The sequence below is a fragment of the Cupressus sempervirens genome, chromosome 6, assembly GCF_028749045.1.
Source record: "Cupressus sempervirens isolate cs-2001-9-10 chromosome 6, ASM2874904v1, whole genome shotgun sequence".
Lineage (NCBI taxonomy): Eukaryota > Viridiplantae > Streptophyta > Pinopsida > Cupressales > Cupressaceae > Cupressus > Cupressus sempervirens.
The window spans coordinates 329,395,377-329,417,173 of NC_143123.1; the positions used below are offsets into that span (position 1 = coordinate 329,395,377).

General features: G+C 35.8%; 1 protein-coding gene across 5 annotated transcripts in view; it reads right to left on the bottom strand.

The window, feature by feature from the left end:
- LOC149552499 (calcium-transporting ATPase 5, plasma membrane-type-like) overlaps nucleotides 1–21,015 on the bottom strand; it is a 325,070-nt gene extending 304,055 nt beyond the window's left edge. For 2 of the 5 annotated variants that reach the window (XR_016352944.1, XM_089788078.1), the window contains exons 1-7: nucleotides 20,358–20,493; nucleotides 20,158–20,282; nucleotides 7,063–7,182; nucleotides 2,987–3,029; nucleotides 2,145–2,239; nucleotides 759–890; nucleotides 522–617 (exon numbers count right to left, since the gene is read on the bottom strand). Coding sequence is in view for 4 of the 5 variants with exons in the window: in XM_089788078.1 (XP_089644204.1) it covers nucleotides 522–617; nucleotides 759–890; nucleotides 2,145–2,239; nucleotides 2,987–3,029; nucleotides 7,063–7,182; nucleotides 20,158–20,241 (570 nt within the window). In the remaining variant the exon portion in view is untranslated. Of the gene's footprint in view, nucleotides 1–521; nucleotides 618–758; nucleotides 891–2,144; nucleotides 2,240–2,986; nucleotides 3,030–7,062; nucleotides 7,183–20,157; nucleotides 20,283–20,357 lie in introns of all 5 variants that reach the window. The other 3 variants (XM_089788076.1, XM_089788075.1, XM_089788077.1) reach the window with 3 other exon arrangements.
- Nucleotides 21,016–21,797: the final 782 nt, after the last annotated feature.

Genomic DNA, 21,797 nt, shown 5'->3' on the forward strand with positions numbered 1-21,797 from the left:
TCCAATCAAAAGTTGTGCATCAGTTAGCCTCGAATTTGAAATCTGGTAAGAAACTTTACACAAAGACAATTTTACTAAGGAAATTCTCAATCCAACTTAAAGGACATCTACCAGAAAAAGCTTAAAAAAATGTTGACTTTTTATGCTTCCTATAAATTAAAAATGTAATTTAATAATGTGATGAAACAATTTTACTTTGACAACAATTTTAGAAGTTATTTCTCCACCAATTCATTCTTCCTTTTTCATTTGCCTTTTTTTGGGATCTGGCTGGCATATGGACCAGATGTAAGTTGATCACTGGGAAACATTTTTAGTCCCTTTCTTATTAGCAGTCTATAGATAGAAAGATACGTCCTCTGTGCAGAGTTGATTGTTATTGGTATTATTTGAGTATTCATCATATTGATATGTAGCGAAATTTCTGCATAATGGAACCCTGGATTCTTTTGATACTTTAAATAAGTACTATAATTCAAACAAAGAATGGCATTTTGAGAGACTAAATTTAAGAAAATTACTTCATCTTTAGAAGTCATCCCAGTTATTAGAGAGACTGCTGCACAAAACATTAAAATAATAAGTGTTGTATCCTTAGCAGCTTCCCATGCAAAGACCTACAAAGCATCACATGCTGTCAGCATTGTTCCTAGAAAGAGAAATCATCTAGCAAAAAAATCATAATAATAAAACTACTGATTTCCATCAACAGATTAGCAAAAAAGTCTGTTGGTCTTCAAATTTCAATGGTTACTTACAAAAAAGCTTTTTGGATGCTTTCTTGGGTAATTGTTCTCCCCAAAATATTTCTTCCGCATTATCATGTCATCAACATCCTCATTTAGTCCACTGTCCAAATCTGATCTTAGTGATTTAGCAACATTCGAAACCTACCAAACATAAGAACTGTGAGAAAATGGAGATCAAAACACAGTAACTGTATAATGTGATGATTATTTATATATGTTCAGGCCTAATGCACTTCCTTTGCTTGTATGTGATTTGTATTTTTATGGTTCAATTTTTAAATTATGGTTCACATGAGATGCTAGAAGAGTAAAACATAAGACATTCATAGAAACTTTTTTAGCTGTTTCTGGATTTGATTGTGTTTGTTTTTTGGCATTAACGTTTTGGATTACAAATGCAGATAAGCACAAGATATTAAGATATAACACATGAAAATATTGCAATAGACTAGAATGCATTCTACACTAAGTCCTCACCTTCAAAAATTATTCAATTTGTTTTTAAGCAAGAATATTTCCTATAACTCCAGATTCCCAAAAAGTATTCAAGGAGAATCTAGGCTTTCGCTTCTTCTCTTTCATCCTAAGTTCTCTACAATTTCCCTGGTAATCTGTGAAGAGTAGTATCTTATATAAATATGGGTTAAAATAGAAGTCTAAAAGGAAGAGAAATAGATTTTATCTTATGGAAATGACAAGATTGCCCTTTTCATGACTATTTTTACACTAAGTTTTAATTATTTTCAAGATTTAGCATAGATCACGGTTGTTGATGTTTCCCCAAGTATAGATTTTAGTCATGATGGCTTCATCATTATATTTCTAATTAGTTGTGTTGACTTAGAATGTTTGTAACAGGCCAAAGTCCTATGTAGATATTATGTTCATTGAAATCTAGCACAAAATTTGAATAATTATTGGGATAGATCAATAAGGGCTGATGTTTTAACTGCTTAACGCAACAAAGAAAAAATTTAAGATTCGTTGATGATGTTAATCCAGGGACCTGACAATTAGTATACACAGCAATAAAAAAAAAGAAACTGATTGAACTTGGTATTCATTTGAAGGAACATATGTGTATGCTCATGCAAAGTCATCTTTGGACATAATGACTAATAACTTGTACCTGTATGTTCATAGGAAACCCTCTTTGGACATTGCAATCTAACAGCTTCTAACTTACATGTAAAAATTGTGTGCATTGATATATAAGTAATGGAACTACAGACTAATGCTACTATGTAATACACATTCTTCTTATGATCCAAAGACAGAAACAAAAATGTATCCTGATCAAATGCATTTCTTGAACCTCAATTTCTGCAATGTAATTACTAATTATTAAGTACTTCAAAAAAGAACAAACTTAATGCTCTATGAAATAAAGCATACCCCACCAAGTTGTTGCAAGAAATTCAGCTCTTGCCCTTTAGCCAAATTGAGCAGTTTCCTTGGTCCCAATCCAAAGCCATTTGCTGGTGGCGATTCTACAAATTGAAAATAAGAATGTAACTTCCAACCAAAGATTAAAACATTAAATGTAGAACTTTCTATCAAAAAATTCATCAGCTCAAACACAACCAAACAAACATATATAGTTGCATATTTAATCAAGAGATTCAAATGTGAAGAATTAGATGAGAACTTATTCAAATATAAGAGCATACTTGGCTCTTTTTTTCCTCTTCATGCACATAGGAAGAAGAAAATGAGAGAACAAGAGAAAATTCAAGATTGAACCAACTTTACTATGGCATGTCAGAAAACAGCCATTTCAGTTTTAGATGAAAATCATATGCACCAAGATTTACCATTCAAAGAAATTGCAGCTGATTGTATGCATTAAACCAAAAATAGATATATTCAACAATTGTATATTTAATCACAAGATCTATATAAACAAAACATTAGATAAGAATTTCTTCAAATTGAACAACAAACCTACCTCCTTTTTCTCTTCAACTAAGTAAAATAAAAGGAGGAGAGAGTGTGCAAGAAAATTTAAGAGGTCAGCTAACTTTGCTTTGGTATGTCAGGAAAATCATTTCAATTTCAACTACACGAAAATCATATGCATCAGGATTTACCCTTCAAAAAAGAGGAAATATGCAACAGATCAAACCAAGAAAAAGAACGTCAATGCCAACATAACAAGGCTTTGGCCTAAAGAGAAGAAAATGCAACCCAAATCTAGCATTATAGCATTCCTGAAAATAAGACAGTGAATCACATACCATCTGTAGCCCTAGCACCGGCTTCTCTAAAAAGTTGAACAGCCTGTAAATAAATGAAAAACAACACTCCCAGAAATGAGAAAAACCATTTTAAGTCCATAACATGAATGGAAAAATTAAATTTGTCAAATAAGCATGTTGCATTCATCAGAAAATAAAATAAGTAATCCAGGTTATCAATAGCAATGATGATGCGATCAAACATATAAAGTTTCAAGCATAGTTACAAGACTCATACTTGCCTCGGACTCAACAAGGTGGTTTCGGACTCAGACTTAGACTCGGCAAGGACTTGGCAAATGGAAAACCCAAGAAATTCAAATATTTTTAAGGATTTAAGACTTTTTTCATGCATCATTTAGTCAATTAAGATCAAAGATATAATAATTGAGATAAATAGAAGCTACTTTGCATGCATACACAAGTTTACATTGATCACATAAATATCAATGCAAATTTCTAAAGGAAATAAATTAAACTAAAATTAAAGAAGGTATACATTATTTATTATCATCATGTTGAGCATTATGTTTAGTTGAAGACTATTGGTGATATCTCCCTTGAAGTGGACTATGGGGTTGCTCCCTCAAAGTGGCATATTGTTATCAAGTGTTTACAAAAAAAATCATATTATACCCTTTTAATCATATTATACCCTTTTACCAAGCAAGTTGTTTCAGAACTGCTTCGATTAAATATTTTATTTCTAGTAGATTAGAAGATCATAATGAATTTTTGGAATGGTAACAACTACATCATTGCTCAAATATCATCATCTTTTAACTTTGTCAAATGGCCGCTTTAATAGACATTTGTTTTTTCAATTTTTTACAAACCTTAAAAATGTTCTTTTATTGTTCTGGAGATGCCCAATTAAGCATTTTATTTGTCGCACTGATTTCAAATTTGATAGTGTTGTTTTTAATTTTTAATGCCTAGTTCTTGGACTTTGTAATATAGTCTATGATACAACACTACTTTTTTGGTAAAACTTTTAGTGAAATCCTATTTGTAATCTGCTTTATAGACAAATTGTTATGTTTTATACCTTCTACATGCAAGACATTTTTTACTACAAATTGCCTTATTGAGAATCACCATTACAAATTTTTGGACTTTGATATTGCAATACAATCATGTAAGTCAAACAAATCATTAAAAAACTTTAAAATGTTTATATTTTACATTGTGGCTTAGCTGGCCATGGAAAAGTCATGGTCACAGGACTCTCTGAGTCAGAAGAGTCCATGTACTCTATGAGTCCTATAGGACTCTAACAAGACTCAGTCGAATTAGAGTCCAGAGGCCAAAAAACTCTAAAGCCCTAACTCGGCTTGGGACTTGCTGTCCTATAACGCTGGTTTCAAGTATCAAAATATCATCAATAGTGAGAAAAACATCAAGCCCATAACAAGCTTCGACCATTTCCTATCATTACAAATATTATAGATCAAGCCCAAATAAAAACCATAGATAAAAAAGTAGAGTTCATTCAACGTTACAAAAAATGTCTCTAACAAGACTTGATCGAATTAGAGTCCAAAGTCAAAAAAACTTTGAAGCCCTAACTTGGCTTGGGACTTGCAGAGTCCTATAACATTGGTTTCAAGTATCGAAATATCGTCCATGGTGAGAAAAACATCAAGCCCACAACAAGCTTCAACCATTTCCTATCATTAAAAATATTATAGATCAAGCCCAAATAAAAACTATTGATTAAAAAGTAGAGTTCATTCAACGTTACACAAAATGTCCTATATCTACACATATATTAATGAGTTGTAACATCTCCAATTACTGATTGTCACGGTTAACTCTTTAGGCATGTGTTTAATCCTTAAGACCATATAGTCCTTAAGCAACATCTCAAGTTAAAGACCTCCATCAATCCAATCTTGCCTTGGTCTAGAAGTTCCACCGAGGTGGGCAGCATCTCTTCTTGTTGCTCAATCCTTATGGCAAAGATCGGTATAGGCCTTAAATTTTTGTGGGTGTCCTATGGTTAGGACATCCATTGATAGATTGTCCTTCTTTCCCTCCACAATTTCCCCTATTGTTGTTATGACTCATAATATCCCATTTCTAGTGCTCACAACATGACGTTGTCAATAACCCCTATGGTCTCGTAGGCAAGCTGGGACATAAAAGGGACTTAGAGGCTTTTTGGCCTAGGCAATTTTTGTTGCAGTTCATTTTGACGTGATCTGGGGCAATTTTTGGCATACTCACTATTTATAGTAAGTCATTATGGGCATATTGAATTTCCACTTGCAGTGGCATGTCAATGTAAATTGGTAAAATATCGACAAGAACATTTATTTATCATTGAAATAATTTATCATCCATTAATAAAATTAAATATGATTATTTAACCTTATTAATGCATAGTCTATAGTTTGTGGGAAATATTTAATTAAATGCCCCCCTTTATTATATAAGACATGGGAAGCATAAATAAAACTTATTGGGGACTTACAGCAAAAAATCATGTTACATGGCATAGAAATATTTTTTTTAAAGCAATCATAGTAAAACAGACGCTGAAAAAGCAGCCGCAGGAAAATAGGGGCAAAAAAGCAAAAAACAGGAAATTATAGGTAGGAACAAAAAACTGATTTTGTTTATTCCACATTGTCAAGATGAGCGGTTGAGCTCTAAGAAAGTGCTATGAAAGAGATTGAAGAGCTCTCTTTCAGAATTCTTAGATATTATATAAAAATGAGCGACATTGTGGAGATTTTCTCTCGTGGACTTCAAGGAAAAAATCCCTCTATGCTGACATTCTTCTCCCTATTGCAAGATACAGTCAGGAGGATTGAAGTCCGAATTCTCAAGAGATATTGTATTTTTCATTTTTCTAGTTGCTGAGATTTGAAGTTGTCAGGGCCAAGGAGAGTTCAAATTGGAGGGTTTAGAGTGGTGCCATTGTTTGAACTGCTATAAACGTGTTGCTGGTAACAAAAATCATCAGTTTGGAAGGTTTTAAGAGTACCATACAGGTCTGAAGGAATCTGAACAACAATTTTATCAACTCATCTACATTTACTGATTGCCATACAAATCGTAAAATTTAAAAATACAAACAAGTTAAAGCTATTCTTTGAAAGTGAAAAACTGGGTGCTACTTTTGGACTGCAACATCATTCTAGGGTACCATACAGCCATTAGCAACAACATTTTGGTGTCGTACTAGTGTTGGGTGTGCTGATTATAACCCAGGTCAGTTTTGGGAAAGCCACAGCTATAGTTTGGAAGAATTAAATTCCCTGCAAGTGTGTTTGGAAATTCATGTCTATATCTGCACTGTAATTGATCATTGATAAAAAGGATAGATTGCACGGCTAGTGTTTAAGGAATTGTCTCTGTGGTATAAGGGATTACTTCATCTTGTTATAACCCTACAAGTGACTGGCAAAATTCCTATACATAGTAGTTGGGATTCGTGTGGTGTTCTGTGACACTGGAACTCAAAATTTTAGAACAGACTTTAGTTCACGACTGACAAAACGTCAAGGGTCCAAAGTTGAGTTTCCAGGAGAAAAATCCAGCAGGGATTCTTACAATACTACCAGAGCTTGCATGCAAAGTGTTTTACAAAATGTCAAACATCCTAAATTGAACTTATAACCCATTAGGGTTATTACATCTAGCACACCCTTCAGCTATATTTGGAAAATTCCAAGTGATGAGGGTATATGATGCCTTGAAATACACCTCACACTTTGTTTTAAATGGCAGCTATCTGTTAATTTGGAAAACTTTATTTATATTCTATTCTTGTAACTACCAATACAATAAGAGGGTAAATTTCAGTGTTGTTTATCTAGAAATATATTATTTGTGCAAAGGTAGTATCACTTATTCAGGAAGAACAATGTGAGCACAAGCAGGAATAATGCATGGAAAGTTTCACTATACAATGTTTGTTTAGAACATTGCAAAAATCGGTATACTATTGAAAGATAATACCTTAATCTCTAGTTCAAAGAATGAAGAATCATTTATTGATGAAATAGAACACACAAAAGAATTTTCAAATAAATGAAAGAAAGCATAGCAATATCAAAAATACTTGCCCGTATGACTTGAGTGCTTGACCTGACCCTTTTTGAAGGCACATTTCTTGCTTCTTCATTTCCCTCCAGGTTTAGTGTGTATCGGAACCGGCGTGTAGCATTCAAAACCAATGTTGCTTGCTGCAATTTAGCATCAAAATCTCCATTAGTTTTGTTTTTTTAAGAAGTACAAATCACATAAAAAATAACAACATTCTGAGTTTTGAGCAGAACAGAAAATTTAATGTTAAAATAGTGAAACTTTCAAACTATCTAAACTTCACCTTCAAAATGAAAGCACTATAACATCTGTAATTAAGGAAACTTGTGATCTCAATGCTATCAATTGAGAAACCTTATCCTTGTTTCCAAGTGCCAAGAATGATCTAATTACCGTATATTGATAAGGAGGAGATATATATAAGTTGACTCAAAAACCATACAGCTGAATCCTAATAGTAATATGACCATTAATGTATATGTCAACAAAACTCTAATCAAGATAAATAACACTTCCAAATTCATGAGTATGTTTGAAAAATCAGATATATATATATATATATATATATATATATAGCCATCCCCTGCTCCGGCTAAAAGAAAATATCTTGGAACCCATTTCCCTGTCCCCTTGTCCCCATGTCCCAGAAACTCAGGATAACATAGCTTCCAATCACAATGATATGAGTATAAATGTAACTAAGCAATATCTGCAAGCTGGCTAATGAATAGATCAACATAGCATCTTATCAATTCAATGATGTAACCATGATCAACCAACCATCTTGAGTTGACATGACTGCCAACACATGCCTGATGGATCAACACTTAATTTGTGGACATGCTAACACAAGTAAACAATAATAGCATCTATAAGGGCAACCAGGGAGGCAATAAAGGAAAGTGAGATCAATCCATCAACAATGAAATTGCAATTACACATACACCTGCAACAAGTTCGAGACCAATATACCAACATTCCAATCTAGAGTAGAACATCAAGAAGGAAATGTTCTAGTTGATCTACAAGATCAACTTCAACAAGATTGGGTAGATGGAGGACTACAAAATGATACTCCTCTAGAGCCCACTTAGATCTGAGGATGGAGTCCTTGCCTAAAGGAAATTGAAATCATGATAGAGGAATAATTAGAGGAAGAACTCAAAGTTACAAAAGGGCTACTCAGAAAGGAGAAACTGAAGGAAAACCCAATCACCTATCCAAACATCACAATTTAAAACAGATGTTAACAAGGAACTTACAATTGCCCATGAACTCATACCAGCGATTCAAGAAAGTCAAGACAAGGAAATTATCTCTAAGTAAGTTACCAGGAAATGATGCTAATAAGGAGCTTACAATTATGTTTTATTCAGAATTATGTTATGATTACAGCCATTTAAGGGGCTTATTATGTTTATTTATGGTACTAGCATGCTATGCCATGCATGAATTAGGGACTGGAAACTTTCTATTATAACTAACCAAGTTCATCACATCTTCTACAAGAACATAATATGATAAATGCCATCCATTGTATGCCAAACCATGCAGCCTAAGAGCAACTATATTACATAAGATTGAATACATGGAGTGAAAACGAAAATAGGAAGCCAATAGGAAAATTATCGTGTTAACAAGGCGGATGTACAATAACAAATAAAGTACTGTATATTTGCATGCAAACATGTTCAAGAAACAAATTGGAAAAACAACCAGCAAAACAATATCAATATGTAATATATTTTCTTGAACAGAGAGGCTCGTGTGGTTGGATAACTTACTGATTGAAACTATAAAGGTTTGCTGGAACTAAAGTTTTGAAGCAAGAACTTTTATTTTATTTTTTGTTTGTAAAATATGTATGAGGGCAAAACCGTTTGAAGCTCTTGGCCCAGCAGGATTTGAACCCGGGACATTTATCTGATGAAAAGTGTATAAAACAGTCAACCCCTCCCTGTGGACTAAGAAAGGAGATAATTATATCATTCATGATCTTTTCCCTCGTTTGTTTGTGTTTTTTTCCCATTTTCCAGAACCTACATCCAACAATGACTTGGATGAGGTGTACAATCATAGTAGGGTTGCTACCAAACATGACAGTAGAAAGAATGCAATTTTCCTAAGTAAATAAACATAAACCATGCTCCTCCAACAAACTTTGCATTCAATGTTTACTAGAAATTGTTGTGCCTGTCACAAGAGATTGAGACTAACACCCAGCGTTAGTTGCCAATAGTTCAAGTCAAAAAAAATATTATTAGCCCATAGGCTCTTCTCCTTGAGAGACTACTGTCAGATTGTTCAGACAATTTGACTGTCTTATGCCAGGAAAAGCAAGCTAATGGTGCCCAGAACTGGCTTGAAAATTTCGTCCGAATACATGGCCACGCTGGTATTTGGTTGAGTGTCCAGATGCTGTAGCATGTTTTCAGAAAACTTCCACGTAATTGTTATGGGAAACCCATATGCTGGTGCCGGTGTGAAAAGTGAGAATCGACAACCCATCACGCTAATATGAGTAAGACCATTGTACAATAATGATAAAACAGCTCACCAAGGAAGGCACAACAATACAAGGAGAATTGTGCACCAAATACTAAGCCTGCCACGCGAGGTTGGTACAAATGATCATCAATTTGATGTTGGCAATTTGTTGACAGCTCACGCATATGAAGAGTGAGGCAGAGGAGTTCTTCCCAACAATTATTCACTCCCTTGTATTCTCAAAGCGTGTGGTGATTTAGAAGTTGTAGATTATGGTCAAGAGATTCGTTCTATTCATTATCATCGCATGCCATTGTAACAGAGCGAACAATTATATTAATCCAAATTTAATAGTAGTGTTACTTCATTGACTTCACTCAATTTAAAAAACTGGGAGCATACCCTGCTGATCTCTTTCTATTTAAAATATTGTGAGCGTTACTACCAAGCTACATCAAAATCCAACTTTAATACTTTCTGTCAGTCTTTAAGCAAAGTTACGATGCATAAAAACAAAATAATTTCTACCACCAAGAATAGTGCAAATCATCCTTATTATTGTGAGGAGTTTCGTATAACTGAAAATGTGAATCAAGATTCAATTATCACCTACCATGAGAGCATCAAAACCGCATCCTCCATGCTTGCCAAAGCCTTTATATTGTTCAAGTAGAATCGTTTTATCGAAATCATTCAACTTTCTTCTCTCTGTATTTTTGAATACTTCACTTGTGCAGGGTAATGGCGCAGACCAAAGCAACATAGTAGCAATAAGTTACGGTGTTTAGTTTATGTGTGAAGAAAAATAAAGAAGAACATGAGCAAAACCATCCACTGTTTGTGAATCGAGATGAAAATCCCAAATAGCCAAGTGAATGCAAAGAAGAGAATAGGGAAGTGTGTTTGAAGAATCCCAAACAGCCAAGTGAATATGAAGATGCTGGAGAATACCAAATATCCAAGTGAATTAAGATGAGAAAAAGAAAAGGAGATTGAATGGAAAACTTTCTTTGTGTGAAGGAAAATAGTGGAGAGAAATGAGGAAGAGCAAAAGGGTTGTAAACTCTTTAGTTCAATAGGGAAGAAGATTAAAAAGGAAACAAATGAGCATAATATTCTTCTTGCAAATAAACATCTAGACACACATCATCCTACAATTGTGATGGAGCCCTATTTCAGTGATAGCGAAGGGAAAACAATCTAGGGGGAAGCTCTTGAACCTCTTTTCTTTTTCAATTAGATTATCAAAGAGTTGATAAATAAGAAATTAATTTTATTTATTTGTATTATTTATATGAGTGTAACGCTGACATCTATTTATGTATGATCTAATGGTGAGCAAGCAACATAAATGGAAGAGAGAAAAGGAAAAAGGAGACAATATCTAGGGTATTGTGAAAAGAAGGAAGGTGAAGATCATAAATAAGGAATGAAGATATCCAATGATTTTTGTATGTTTGAATTAAACTTTTCCCAGTTTTCTTTAAAGCATTGTAATTATATTTAAATTGATTGTGTCTCTTTTTCTAATTTCTATAGAAATAGGAATGTCATTATCTTGAATTTTAGATAGTGTGTTTAGCCACCCAAATTTCCAAAGTCAAATTTGTCTCCTTTATACTTTTCCCTGTTTTATTTATAGAGATAGAACTGTAATTATATTTGAATTTGAATTTTGATGTTGGTCAATTAAAGTTTTCTCTTCAAAATTGGACTCCTTTAACCTTTTTCTATTATTGGTTTCTTATAAAAATTCCCTACTTTTTGTATATAAATAAGATTATAATTGAATTTTATATTTTATTTTGTCCCTTGAGTTTTCCAAATAAGATTTGGTTTCTTAAATCTTTTTAAAATATTGTTTTTCTTAAAAATCAAAATATTTCAAACTTCAATACAAAGTAGAACAAGTAGTGCGCTTAAGCTTAAATGTTTTTTGATTTTAATAGAAATGCACGGTGGACAAGTATGGTTGTGCAAGGAACTTTGGAATAGAGTTTGGGAGCCAGAGGCAAAATGATATTTTAAATTTGATGAAACAAAAAATCAGTATCGGAAATGCGGACATTGATTACTATGTCGAACGCAATGCAGTGATTGACCCATCCTCAAAAGCGTATTAATAAATTGATTGCGAACTGTGTGCAGATATAGTGAGAAAGCACTCAAAGTCTTTAATTGATGAAGCATTCTAGGACGCGATAGATGAAATTTTCAAGGATCTTTGTGTCTGTTCAAACTGCTACAATATTTTTTTAGGTCAAAATGTGACTGCAGTAATGTACAGAATGAACGGTTAAAAATGCTTTCACACTAATGCACATTGCATGTGTGAAGCTAAATTCCACAACCCTTTCCGGCTTCTTCTTCGCTTGTGCATGAACAGAAACATTTTAAAAAGTTGTTTTCATAGGATATGCACATAATTTATTTGGGTTTACACAATATGGAAAAAAAAATTGTTAAAAATGGCCATAGAAGATGGAATAGGTGAGTGCTAAAGCACTTTCATGTTTTATGTGAATGCAGTATTTTACATCCTTTACCGCCACTTTCACTGCAATTCACAAAACATGAAGGCTTGGAACAAGGCACATCAAAGATTGTGTACAACATTTAAAAGATGTGATCGTGCTGAGGAAGTTCCACTCTTGTAGAGAGTTTGTCACTATAAGACTATTCAGATAGATTAGCTTGCTTCAACACGTATATATGTAAATCGCACAGCTTCAAATTACATGTTACATGTATGAAAGGACAAGTGATAAAATTGCTCAGAATAGTTTGGAATCTTGATTATTTTATGAGTTTGTTGAATCATGATGGTGCAGGAGCACCTAGGAACTTGACATATTCAAGCAAATTTTGGCTTGTAGGTGGTTTTAGCCAACCACTAGGCAATAAGGACTAGAATAAAGTCCCAAGTGTGGTATAGAGTCATTGTGTTTAGGTTGATAGGTGTGTGTGTGATTGGAGTCAATAAGTTGTCCATTTAGTGACAAATTGCACAATGTTGCTAAGTTGGTCAAAGATGGTCAAAGTTGACCAAGAGTGTCAAAATAGTGGAAAAGGTGTGAAATGAGGTTGGTTAGCATTTTTGAACTTAATTACACTACATTTGATCAAGTTGAGGATATGAAGCAAGAAAATACAAAATCTTGCAAAATTACTCATGACAACTTTGCAACTTTGCAAAGTTGTCATGACAACTTGACAACAAGTTGCAAAATCCAACAAGATCAATTAGGGGAGCAGCATAGTTAGTTGCCACATGTGCACAAGACCTATATAACACCTTTTCAAACCCAGGACAAGGGTTGGCATCCATTTTGTATAGATATTGTGTTTGAAGGAAAGAGCAAGTTGTAGTAACTAGTTACAGTCATGCGTTCAAACCCATGATCCACACTTTAATGGATTGAATAGGTTACTATGTTTACATGGTTAAAAAGCTTGTTGAATCTAGTTTCTTGAAGTGTCTTTGAGTTTACAAGTTCGACTAGTTTGATAGGTGTTCTATAAATTCCTTCATACTGCCCTATTCATTGTTTTGTAAGTAGTTGGAAGCATAGTTATGGCTCTTTCTTGATTTTGAATGATTGAACTTCTATGGCCACTTGGAATCAAGAAGAGCATTGTATATACTTTGTACAAATGCATTTAGGGAGCTTTACAAGTTGGTTTGCTATTTTCCAATCAAGCCCTAGGCGAGACTGTTGTACCCGAGTTAGGTGTTTGAAAATGTTGCAGTGCTTAAAAGCTAGGATGGAGGGATTGGTTTGTGCCAATCAAGAAGATGAAGGTGTAGGACATTGAGTGGAGGTCGTTAGGTCAGAGTTTCATTATTAGTTGAGCCCATTTGGTTGCCCATTGTATCCAATTTATCACTGGTTGCTGTCAAACCCTTGAAAATAGGGGTATTTTGCTACAGTATTGTATGAACAAGTTGGGGATCTAAAACCCATTAAATCTTGAAGGTTGTCCAAAAGGGTGTCGGAATCCAAGATTGGTTTGGCAATTTGTTAAGAAATTTAAGGAGTTATTGCTCAAAATCCCTATTAGGAGACCTAATTGGGGGCTCTAAGGCTACAAGGCCTAATTAGGAGATTTGGTGAGATCAGTAAGAAACCTAAGGACCCAATCTCAATCAGGTTCGCAACCCAAAGCGAACAGTGCAGAGCACACTGAGCAGGCGAAATCTGCTTTTTACGCCTTCATGGCTAAAAGACCCGCAGATCATGTGCAGTCATCTGCCTGGTACATTGATTCAGGTGCCTCTCGACATTTCACTCACCGCAGAGACTGGTTTACTGACTACTAGCCTTATTCAGATTTTGTTATCTTTGGTGGTGGAGAAGAGTACACGGTTGTTGGTAAAGGCAACATTCAAATTCAGTCTGTTGGGAGGAAGCTCATATTCCTTGATGTGTACTACGTTCCAGGGATGGAACTAAATCTACTCTCGGTCAGTCAGCTGTTGCGACATTCTCCACACTTGGCAGTCACCTTCAATGCACATCAGTGCACCATCACTGATCGAGCGACTAAGTCTACTGTTGCAGTTGGTCTTGAGGATCATGGTCTTTTCAGACTTACTGATTTTGGTGATTCTCAAGACTTAGCTATGGCTGCTAGGCAATCTTCCATCAGCACACTTTGGCATCAGCGATATGGGCACTTAAATGTGCATTATCTTTCACAACTTGCTCGGGATGAGCTTGTTCTTGGTTTGCCAGAGATTCAAACTCAACACCTTGGAGTTTGTGACGCATGTCAGGCTGGGAAGCAACATCGCACACCTTTCCCGAGTGGCGATTCTTGGCAAGCTTCTCAAGTACTTCAGCTTGTTCATGCTGATATCTGCGGCCCTATGGCCACTCCTTCTGTTCTTGGGTACAGGTATTTTCTGTTGTTTGTAGATGATTTCAGTAGAAAAATGTGGGTGTATTTCCTTAAAAAGAAATCCGATGCATTTACTGTATTTCAGAAGTTTAAACCCTTAGTTGAAAAAGAGTCTGGGAAATCTATTATTACTCTTAGATCAAACAATGGGGGGGAATTTTGTTCTAATGTTTTCTCCAGCTTCTTGGATACACATGGCATCCAACGCCAGTTCACCACACCCCACACGCCACAACAGAACAGTGTAGTTGAACGTCGGAACAGGACAATCACCGAGATGGCTCGTTCCATGCTCGAACACAGACATGTTCCGAAGCGTTTATGGGCAGAAGCAGTTAACACTGCAGTTTATCTGTTGAACCGGTCACCCATAGTGGCGGTCAAAGGTAAAACTCCGGAAGAGGCCTGGTCAGGTCGCAAGCCCAAAATCAGTCACCTGAAGGTTTTTGGCTCTCTTGCTTTTGTTTGGATCCCTGATGCTTCACGCTCCAAGTTGGATGCCAAGAGTCAGAAACTGATGCTTGCTGGATATAGCAGTCTTCACAAAGCCTACCGCCTAATTGATGTTGAGACATCGCGTCTCATATACAGCCGCGATGTAGTCTTTGATGAGCAGCGAGGACCATTCATGCCTGTTTCTCCTGTTCCTGATCCAGCAGACCAGCCTATGCAAGTTCATGATTTGGGAGTTCGGCTTCCATTAGGTCCACCTGATGGGAGGGCTCCAGTCCTGCCAGTGATACCTGTACAGACACCTCCGGCTTCTCCTGCAGGATCACCTCGTTTTGAAGATGCTTCACCTGAGTTTGATCCAAATTCTTCTGATGAGGATCCTGCTGATCAAGCATCTCCTAGTACTACTGTTGGTCATTCTCCTCTCCGGCCTAAGTGGTGGGCTAAGACACTTGTTGATCTTCATGATGATGAGCTCATTGATGGGAGAACTGCTCAGAAAAAGAGCAAAACTACAGATTCTGTTAACTTTGCTCTTATGGCCAACATTCACAGTGTGTTTGAACCTCAAACATATTCCGAGGCTAAAGGAATTCCAGAGTGGGAACAGGCCATGCAATCTAAACACCAGAGCCTGCTGAAGAACAACACTTGGGTCCTTTCTGATCTTGCCCCAGGGAAGAAACCCATTAGCTGCAAATGGGTCTACAAAATCAAATACAAATCAGATGGTACTTTGGATAAGTACAAGGCTCGTTTAGTGGCAAAGGGCTTTTCTCAACGTTAGGGCATTGATTATGAGGAGACCTTTGCTCCTACTGCAAAGATGAGCACCATCAAATTAGTCCTAGCCATGGCAACACAGTTTGGCTGGAAGGTCCATCAGATGGACGTAAAGAGTGCTTTCCTGAATGGTGATCTCCATGAAGAGGTCTACATGACGTAGCCTCCTGGTTTCAAGGTTGTTGGTAAAGACCATCAGGTTCTCAGATTGGTAAAAGCTCTTTATGGTTTGAAGCAGGCCCCTCGGGCATGGTACATCAAGATTGATACGTACCTCAGTGATCAAGGCTTCAAGCGGAGTTCTTCAGACTCAAATTTGTACATCAAGACTACTGACAGTGACATCATCCTTCTGGTTATCTATGTGGATGATCTGATCATCACTGGCAGTTCGGCATCTTTGATTCAAGGAATCAAACAACACTTATGCCAGTCTTTTGATATGACTGACCTTGGGCTCATGCATTATTGCTTAGGTGTTGAAGTTTGGCAACAGTCTTCTAGTATATTCATCTCTCAGTCCAAATATGTCAGGGCCTTGTTAGACAAATTCCGAATGCAGGATTGCAAACCTGCATCTACACCTATGGAGAAAGGTCTCAAGTTATCAGCCAAGTCTGATTCTCCTTCCGTTGATGATACTACGTATAGGCAACTAGTAGGCAGCCTCATCTACCTATCTACTACTAGGCCTGATATCAGCTTCGCAGTCAGCTATATTTCACGCTTTATGACAGCTCCTAAGGCTGATCATTGGATGGCAGCAAAGCGTGTGCTTCGTTATGTGAAGGGCACTTTTGATTATGGACTTCTGTATTCTCGGAGTTCTAATCCTAAACTCAGTGGGTTCACAGATTCAGCTTGGGCAGGCTCTGTTGATGATAAAAAGTCAACATCTGGATATGTGTTCAGTTTGGGATCCGGTGCAGTCACATGGACCAGCAAGAAGCAGCAGGCAGTTTCTCTCTCTTCTACAGAGGTTGAATACAGAGGGACTGTTAAGGCAGGATGTGAAGCTGTCTGGCTTCATCGGATGCTTGGGGATATGCAGATGTCACCAGCAGGACTGACTACTTTGTTTGTTGATAACGAAGGCGTTATCAAGTTAGCACGGAATCCAATCTTCCATGAACGAACCAAGCATGTGGATGTTCATTGTCATTACATACGACAGCTGGTTGAAGACGGGACTATAGATCTGCAGTATGTTCCTACCACAGATCAGACTGCAAACATTCTCACCAAGCCTCTTGGTCCTGATAAGTTTGTCAAATTCAGAGGACAGCTTGGTGTGTTAGATAGATTAACCATTAAGGGAGGGTATTACAATAATAGATAAGACGTCTATTATTAGTTAATGGTTATCTTGTAAATATCTTTAGCTTTAGTTTGCTTTTGTTTTTTGCTTTCCCTGGAATAGAATGTTTCTATTCTTTACGATCATTTCCTAAGGAAACATCGTCTCATTCTTTTGTATAAATTGACCTTTCGGTCTCTGTTATTAACAAGCAAGTATTTACCAATTACCTCGTAATAATAAGGGTTAAATCTGCTTATTAGATTCAGGAATATGTCTTTGCACTGGTACCATATTGATTGAATCTAAGGTCCACCCACCTAGGTTTTGCAGAGCCTGAAGTAGAAGAAGGATCTAGCCTTATAATTGGCCCGGTGTCTGAAAAGATGTGTTAAGGATGGGAGTTAGCTGCCCCTAGATGTATCTTGTTCTCATCGGGGTAATTGGAAACCTACAACATTTTCAAACACCAACAAGTTGGATAGGAGATTTGACACAAAGAAGGCATTTGGGAAGTTACAAGGTTAGTGAAGTGATTCAAATTGATTGGTGAGGATCAAAGGTGAAGGGAATAGAGAAGAGTTTCCCTTAGATTAGGGTAAAGAAAAGGACCTTAAGAGAAGCCTAGGAGTGTCTTAGTGGGTGAACTAGGACCTTGTATTGATCCTACCACAACACATGAGTTACAGGGAAAATGAATGTGGAACAGTTTAACCGAACATGCATGTGGACACAATAGATCTCAAAAATTGTATCTATCAGTGCCTCAAGTAAAATCATGGCTATATATTGTGGACATGCAATTGCATGTTCCTCAAACTATCCAAGGACATATAAGTTGTTTCTATATATAGGACATATTACTACTTGATTCTCACAACTTACCAAAGATGTATTAGCCTTGACTTTGGCCCTCGCATCACTTCTAACTGTAACTACTTGTCTCCTACACCGTAAGAGGTAATTTAGGGTCTACATGTTCGTAAACTTCAATTCATCTAATTTATATTATGTATGGTTGCACTTAAATTGGTTCTGCAATTAATCGTCTTCATATTTTCTAGGATCACACACGAGTGAATTTGATAATTTATTCAGAACTTGAGACCATTATAGAATAGTTGAAAATAACATTATGCTCTTTTGAAATATAATTGCTTATGGTTTATATGTAAGCTATGTTACCCGGGGACGCGTTTCCGGCAAAAATTGACCCCGTCCCCACGTCCCCCCGTCCTAGAAACTCTGAAACTTCCAAAAACCTTTCCCTTGGCTGTCCCATAAAATTAATGTTTCAGTTTTGATAATTTGTTTGATTTCCACTCTCATGTGAACTCTAAAGTTAAATTATTTAACACAAACATTATATGTTAAGGTTCTATGATTCATATAAGCATGCGTTATCCATGTTTTTATATGAATATTTAAAATTTTCCTGTATGTTTTAAATTTTCCCTAGTTTATATATATCTGTTCTCACTGCCATCCCCTCCTCCGAGAAAAAAAATCCGTCCCGGAAACCCATTTCCCCGTCCCCACATCCCCCCGTCTCGGAAACCTGGAGTAACATAGTATGTAAGTTTGAATTGGACATCTCATTATCTATCTGAACTTATGTTAAATAAGTCTTTTATTGGAATCATCTCTTCCTTAATGAGAAATGCCCATCAAAGAGGAAGATAAGCAATCTCAATTAAGCATCCTATTAGATGAACCACAAAATGAGGAGGGCCAAGAAGAAATTAAGGTTCAACAAGATGGATTGCAAATGAGAATAGTGGAAATGCTCCCAAATGGGAATTGTTTTTCTAGAGCCCTAGCAGATCAACTTGAAGGTGATCAAGAGAAACACTCAAAGTATCACAGTATGGTTGTGGAGTTCATTATGGAGCATCATTCAAACTTTGAGCCTTTCTTTTCTCAGAAAGGTGACATGAATTTTGAAGAATACTGTGAAAAAATAGCAAAAGATGGAACTTGGGCAGACCAATCTGAGATTTATGCAGCCTCCATGTTAACTTGAAATAACATTCATGTGCACCATTTTAAGGGCCAAGTATCCCAAATCTACGATTTTGATAGTGCGGATACTCCCACATTCCATTTCTCATATCCTGATGAAAACCACTACAATAGTTTGTACTTCATTAATAACAATGCCAATGTTCCTGTAGCAGGATAATCAAAGCACAAGCCATTCTGACCAAGAGCTCATAAAGTTCATTATGGATGAAAACGGGTGTAAAGATACTGCATAACTTATGAAAAAGATAAATTAGTGAAAAGAAAAGATGAACTTCAATGAAGGAAAAGTCTAACAGGGTGTCTTCCATGGGTACCAAGGAAGAGAAAATAATAAAGATAAAAATTATCTTAACAATGTTTTAATATGCACCCGAAAATAATAAAGATAAAAATTATCTTACCAATGTTTTAATATGCACCCAAAATGTTATGAGCAAACTTTCCATGTCAGCACTAAAGTCTCAACATTTGATATATATATAAAACTATGGGCGTAACTGTTGCATCCTTCAAAGGAGCAAGTGCTAGTATGATTTCAAAGAAGAAATGATGCCTGAATAGGTATCATGAAGGCCCATTGTTCATCTCCAATAGCTTGTTGGCTAAATGGATATCTCCATTTGAACATGATCAAAAAATATCAGAACTTGAGGAAGAATTCCGGTCCTATACAATTGTCATATAATTTGCATTTAAACTTCTTAATAAACTGTATGAATGAATGGTTTTATAACATGTTCAAACAACAACACGGTACATTTTGGAAAATAGATCTCTGTCTTGTTTAAATGATGTGCACAACCTAGTTGTTTCCATTTTGCTAGACTCTGCTCGCAAAAGGGCACAGGAAGACTTGACAAGTCTAATAAGCAACTGAAGAAAAAAAGTTCTTCGATTCAAAAGCAGACTAATTCTATAAACATCTTACAATTCACAGTTACAAAGGATTATTTAGGTATACTCGTTAGCTATTATGATATCAATGATTAAAAACGTCAGTGAAGAACCTGTATAAACTATGAAGTGAAAACTTCAGTCAAATCTGCTTAAATTTACCGCCCATAGAAAAATCTTAACATACTGCAAAATTCCATTAGTACTTGCTTGGCCTATGCAAAATCGGTTTTTTCACAAATGAGGGGATGGAGATGGTATAAGGTACACTCACTCTCCATTTCTTCAATCTTTCAGGATTTTCGTGCTTATGAATGATAAACACGTCCTCTTCCAATTCAAGGTCGGATGTACTCATTGCAGCCTCACTTCCTCTTCACTTCAACCAGATAAAGATGCCTGTAGAGCCGGTAACCAAAAAAATTATTTATGCATCAAAAAATCCCGAATTCAACTGAATATATGTCTTTACACCTTCAAATTGATGGAACAGGTATCAATGCAATGCGAGCCAATCAGGTGCAGGAAACCGACTTCATCCCAAGTAGCATCCATAATTCAGAACGACAAGACCAACTTTGATTAAAGATCAAATAATCTTTGATTCTAAAACTTAATCTTGACGCCACACCATTAGCTTTTAGTTCAAGGCATAATCTTGATTCTAAAACTAGTATTTAAGTAAATTTATAAAACATATATCTAAAGCAAAACAAAAGAAGAAACACATTGTACAGTTCAACTAAAGCCCGTGCAACGAAAACCATTTCGCTCAAATACGATAAAGTAAAATACGAGACATTGATAACAAGATGAGTATTGTACCGCTAAAACATCTGGAACAAGTGCCAAAACCATTTGGCGTAACACTTCTAACTTCTTTTACACGCTGCCTTTAACATTGTAATTCTAGATAGTGACATTTTCGAACTCTCGGGGCAGCTGAGCTTGTCTTTTTCTTTGGTTTTCTGTTCTAATATGATCTGGTTAAATTAAGGTCAGTTACGCGAAAAATATTCCAGCTCAAGATAAATTTTTGAGGTCTCAGTATAGTTTTTTCTGTGGTTTTGACGTGGTCTCAGTATAGTTTTTTCTGTGGTTTTGACGTGGTCTCCGTAAAGTTTTTAAACGTACCCGTTTGGCTACGGGAATAGGAATACTTATTCTGAATAGAAAATGTGGTACATAGGACTCAAAATTTGATGGTCCCAAAAATTTATGTTTTTTAAAATAAATAAAATTGGAATAGGAATTCGTATTCCAATTCACAAATGTTCAATTTTTTATCAAAATTGGAATATGTATTCATATTTTATTCCTATTCCAATTCAGATTTGGTGCATCCAAACGGAAAATTCAAAATTTTAAGAATTTACATATGCTTATTCCACTTGTATTTCTGTTGCCAAACGGACTCAACGTTGAGTTAGTTTACCTCAGGTCCAAAATAAAACATCTATCGTTAATACAAACTCATGAAACGCTTGACAAATGGCACGGATTTCATCAGATTAAGTGTTTTCCCACTTATTTATGGACACATTTTTTGATGATGAGTAGTAGCACAAATATTATATTATCGTCGCAAAATAGCATAATTGTGAGATAATGGGATTTTGTTATTCAAGATGCAGAATATTTTGTTTAGAGCGATACTTAGAAAGCAGAAGAGTTATACCAATTATAAATTTGGAGAATAGAAATGCAAACTTATTGTCAGATTATGGTATGAGACTGGTGCATACGTCTTTCTAGATGGAACCTGCACCTTTCATGGTTGGAAATTTGTGCATTTTTTATACTATGGTTGAATGGACCTTCACTTATATTAATTTTTTTATCAAGTGAAATTTTGAACAAACTTTTCAACAATTTATTTTTTGTAATAATAATAGGGGAGAGGAGTCACCATGT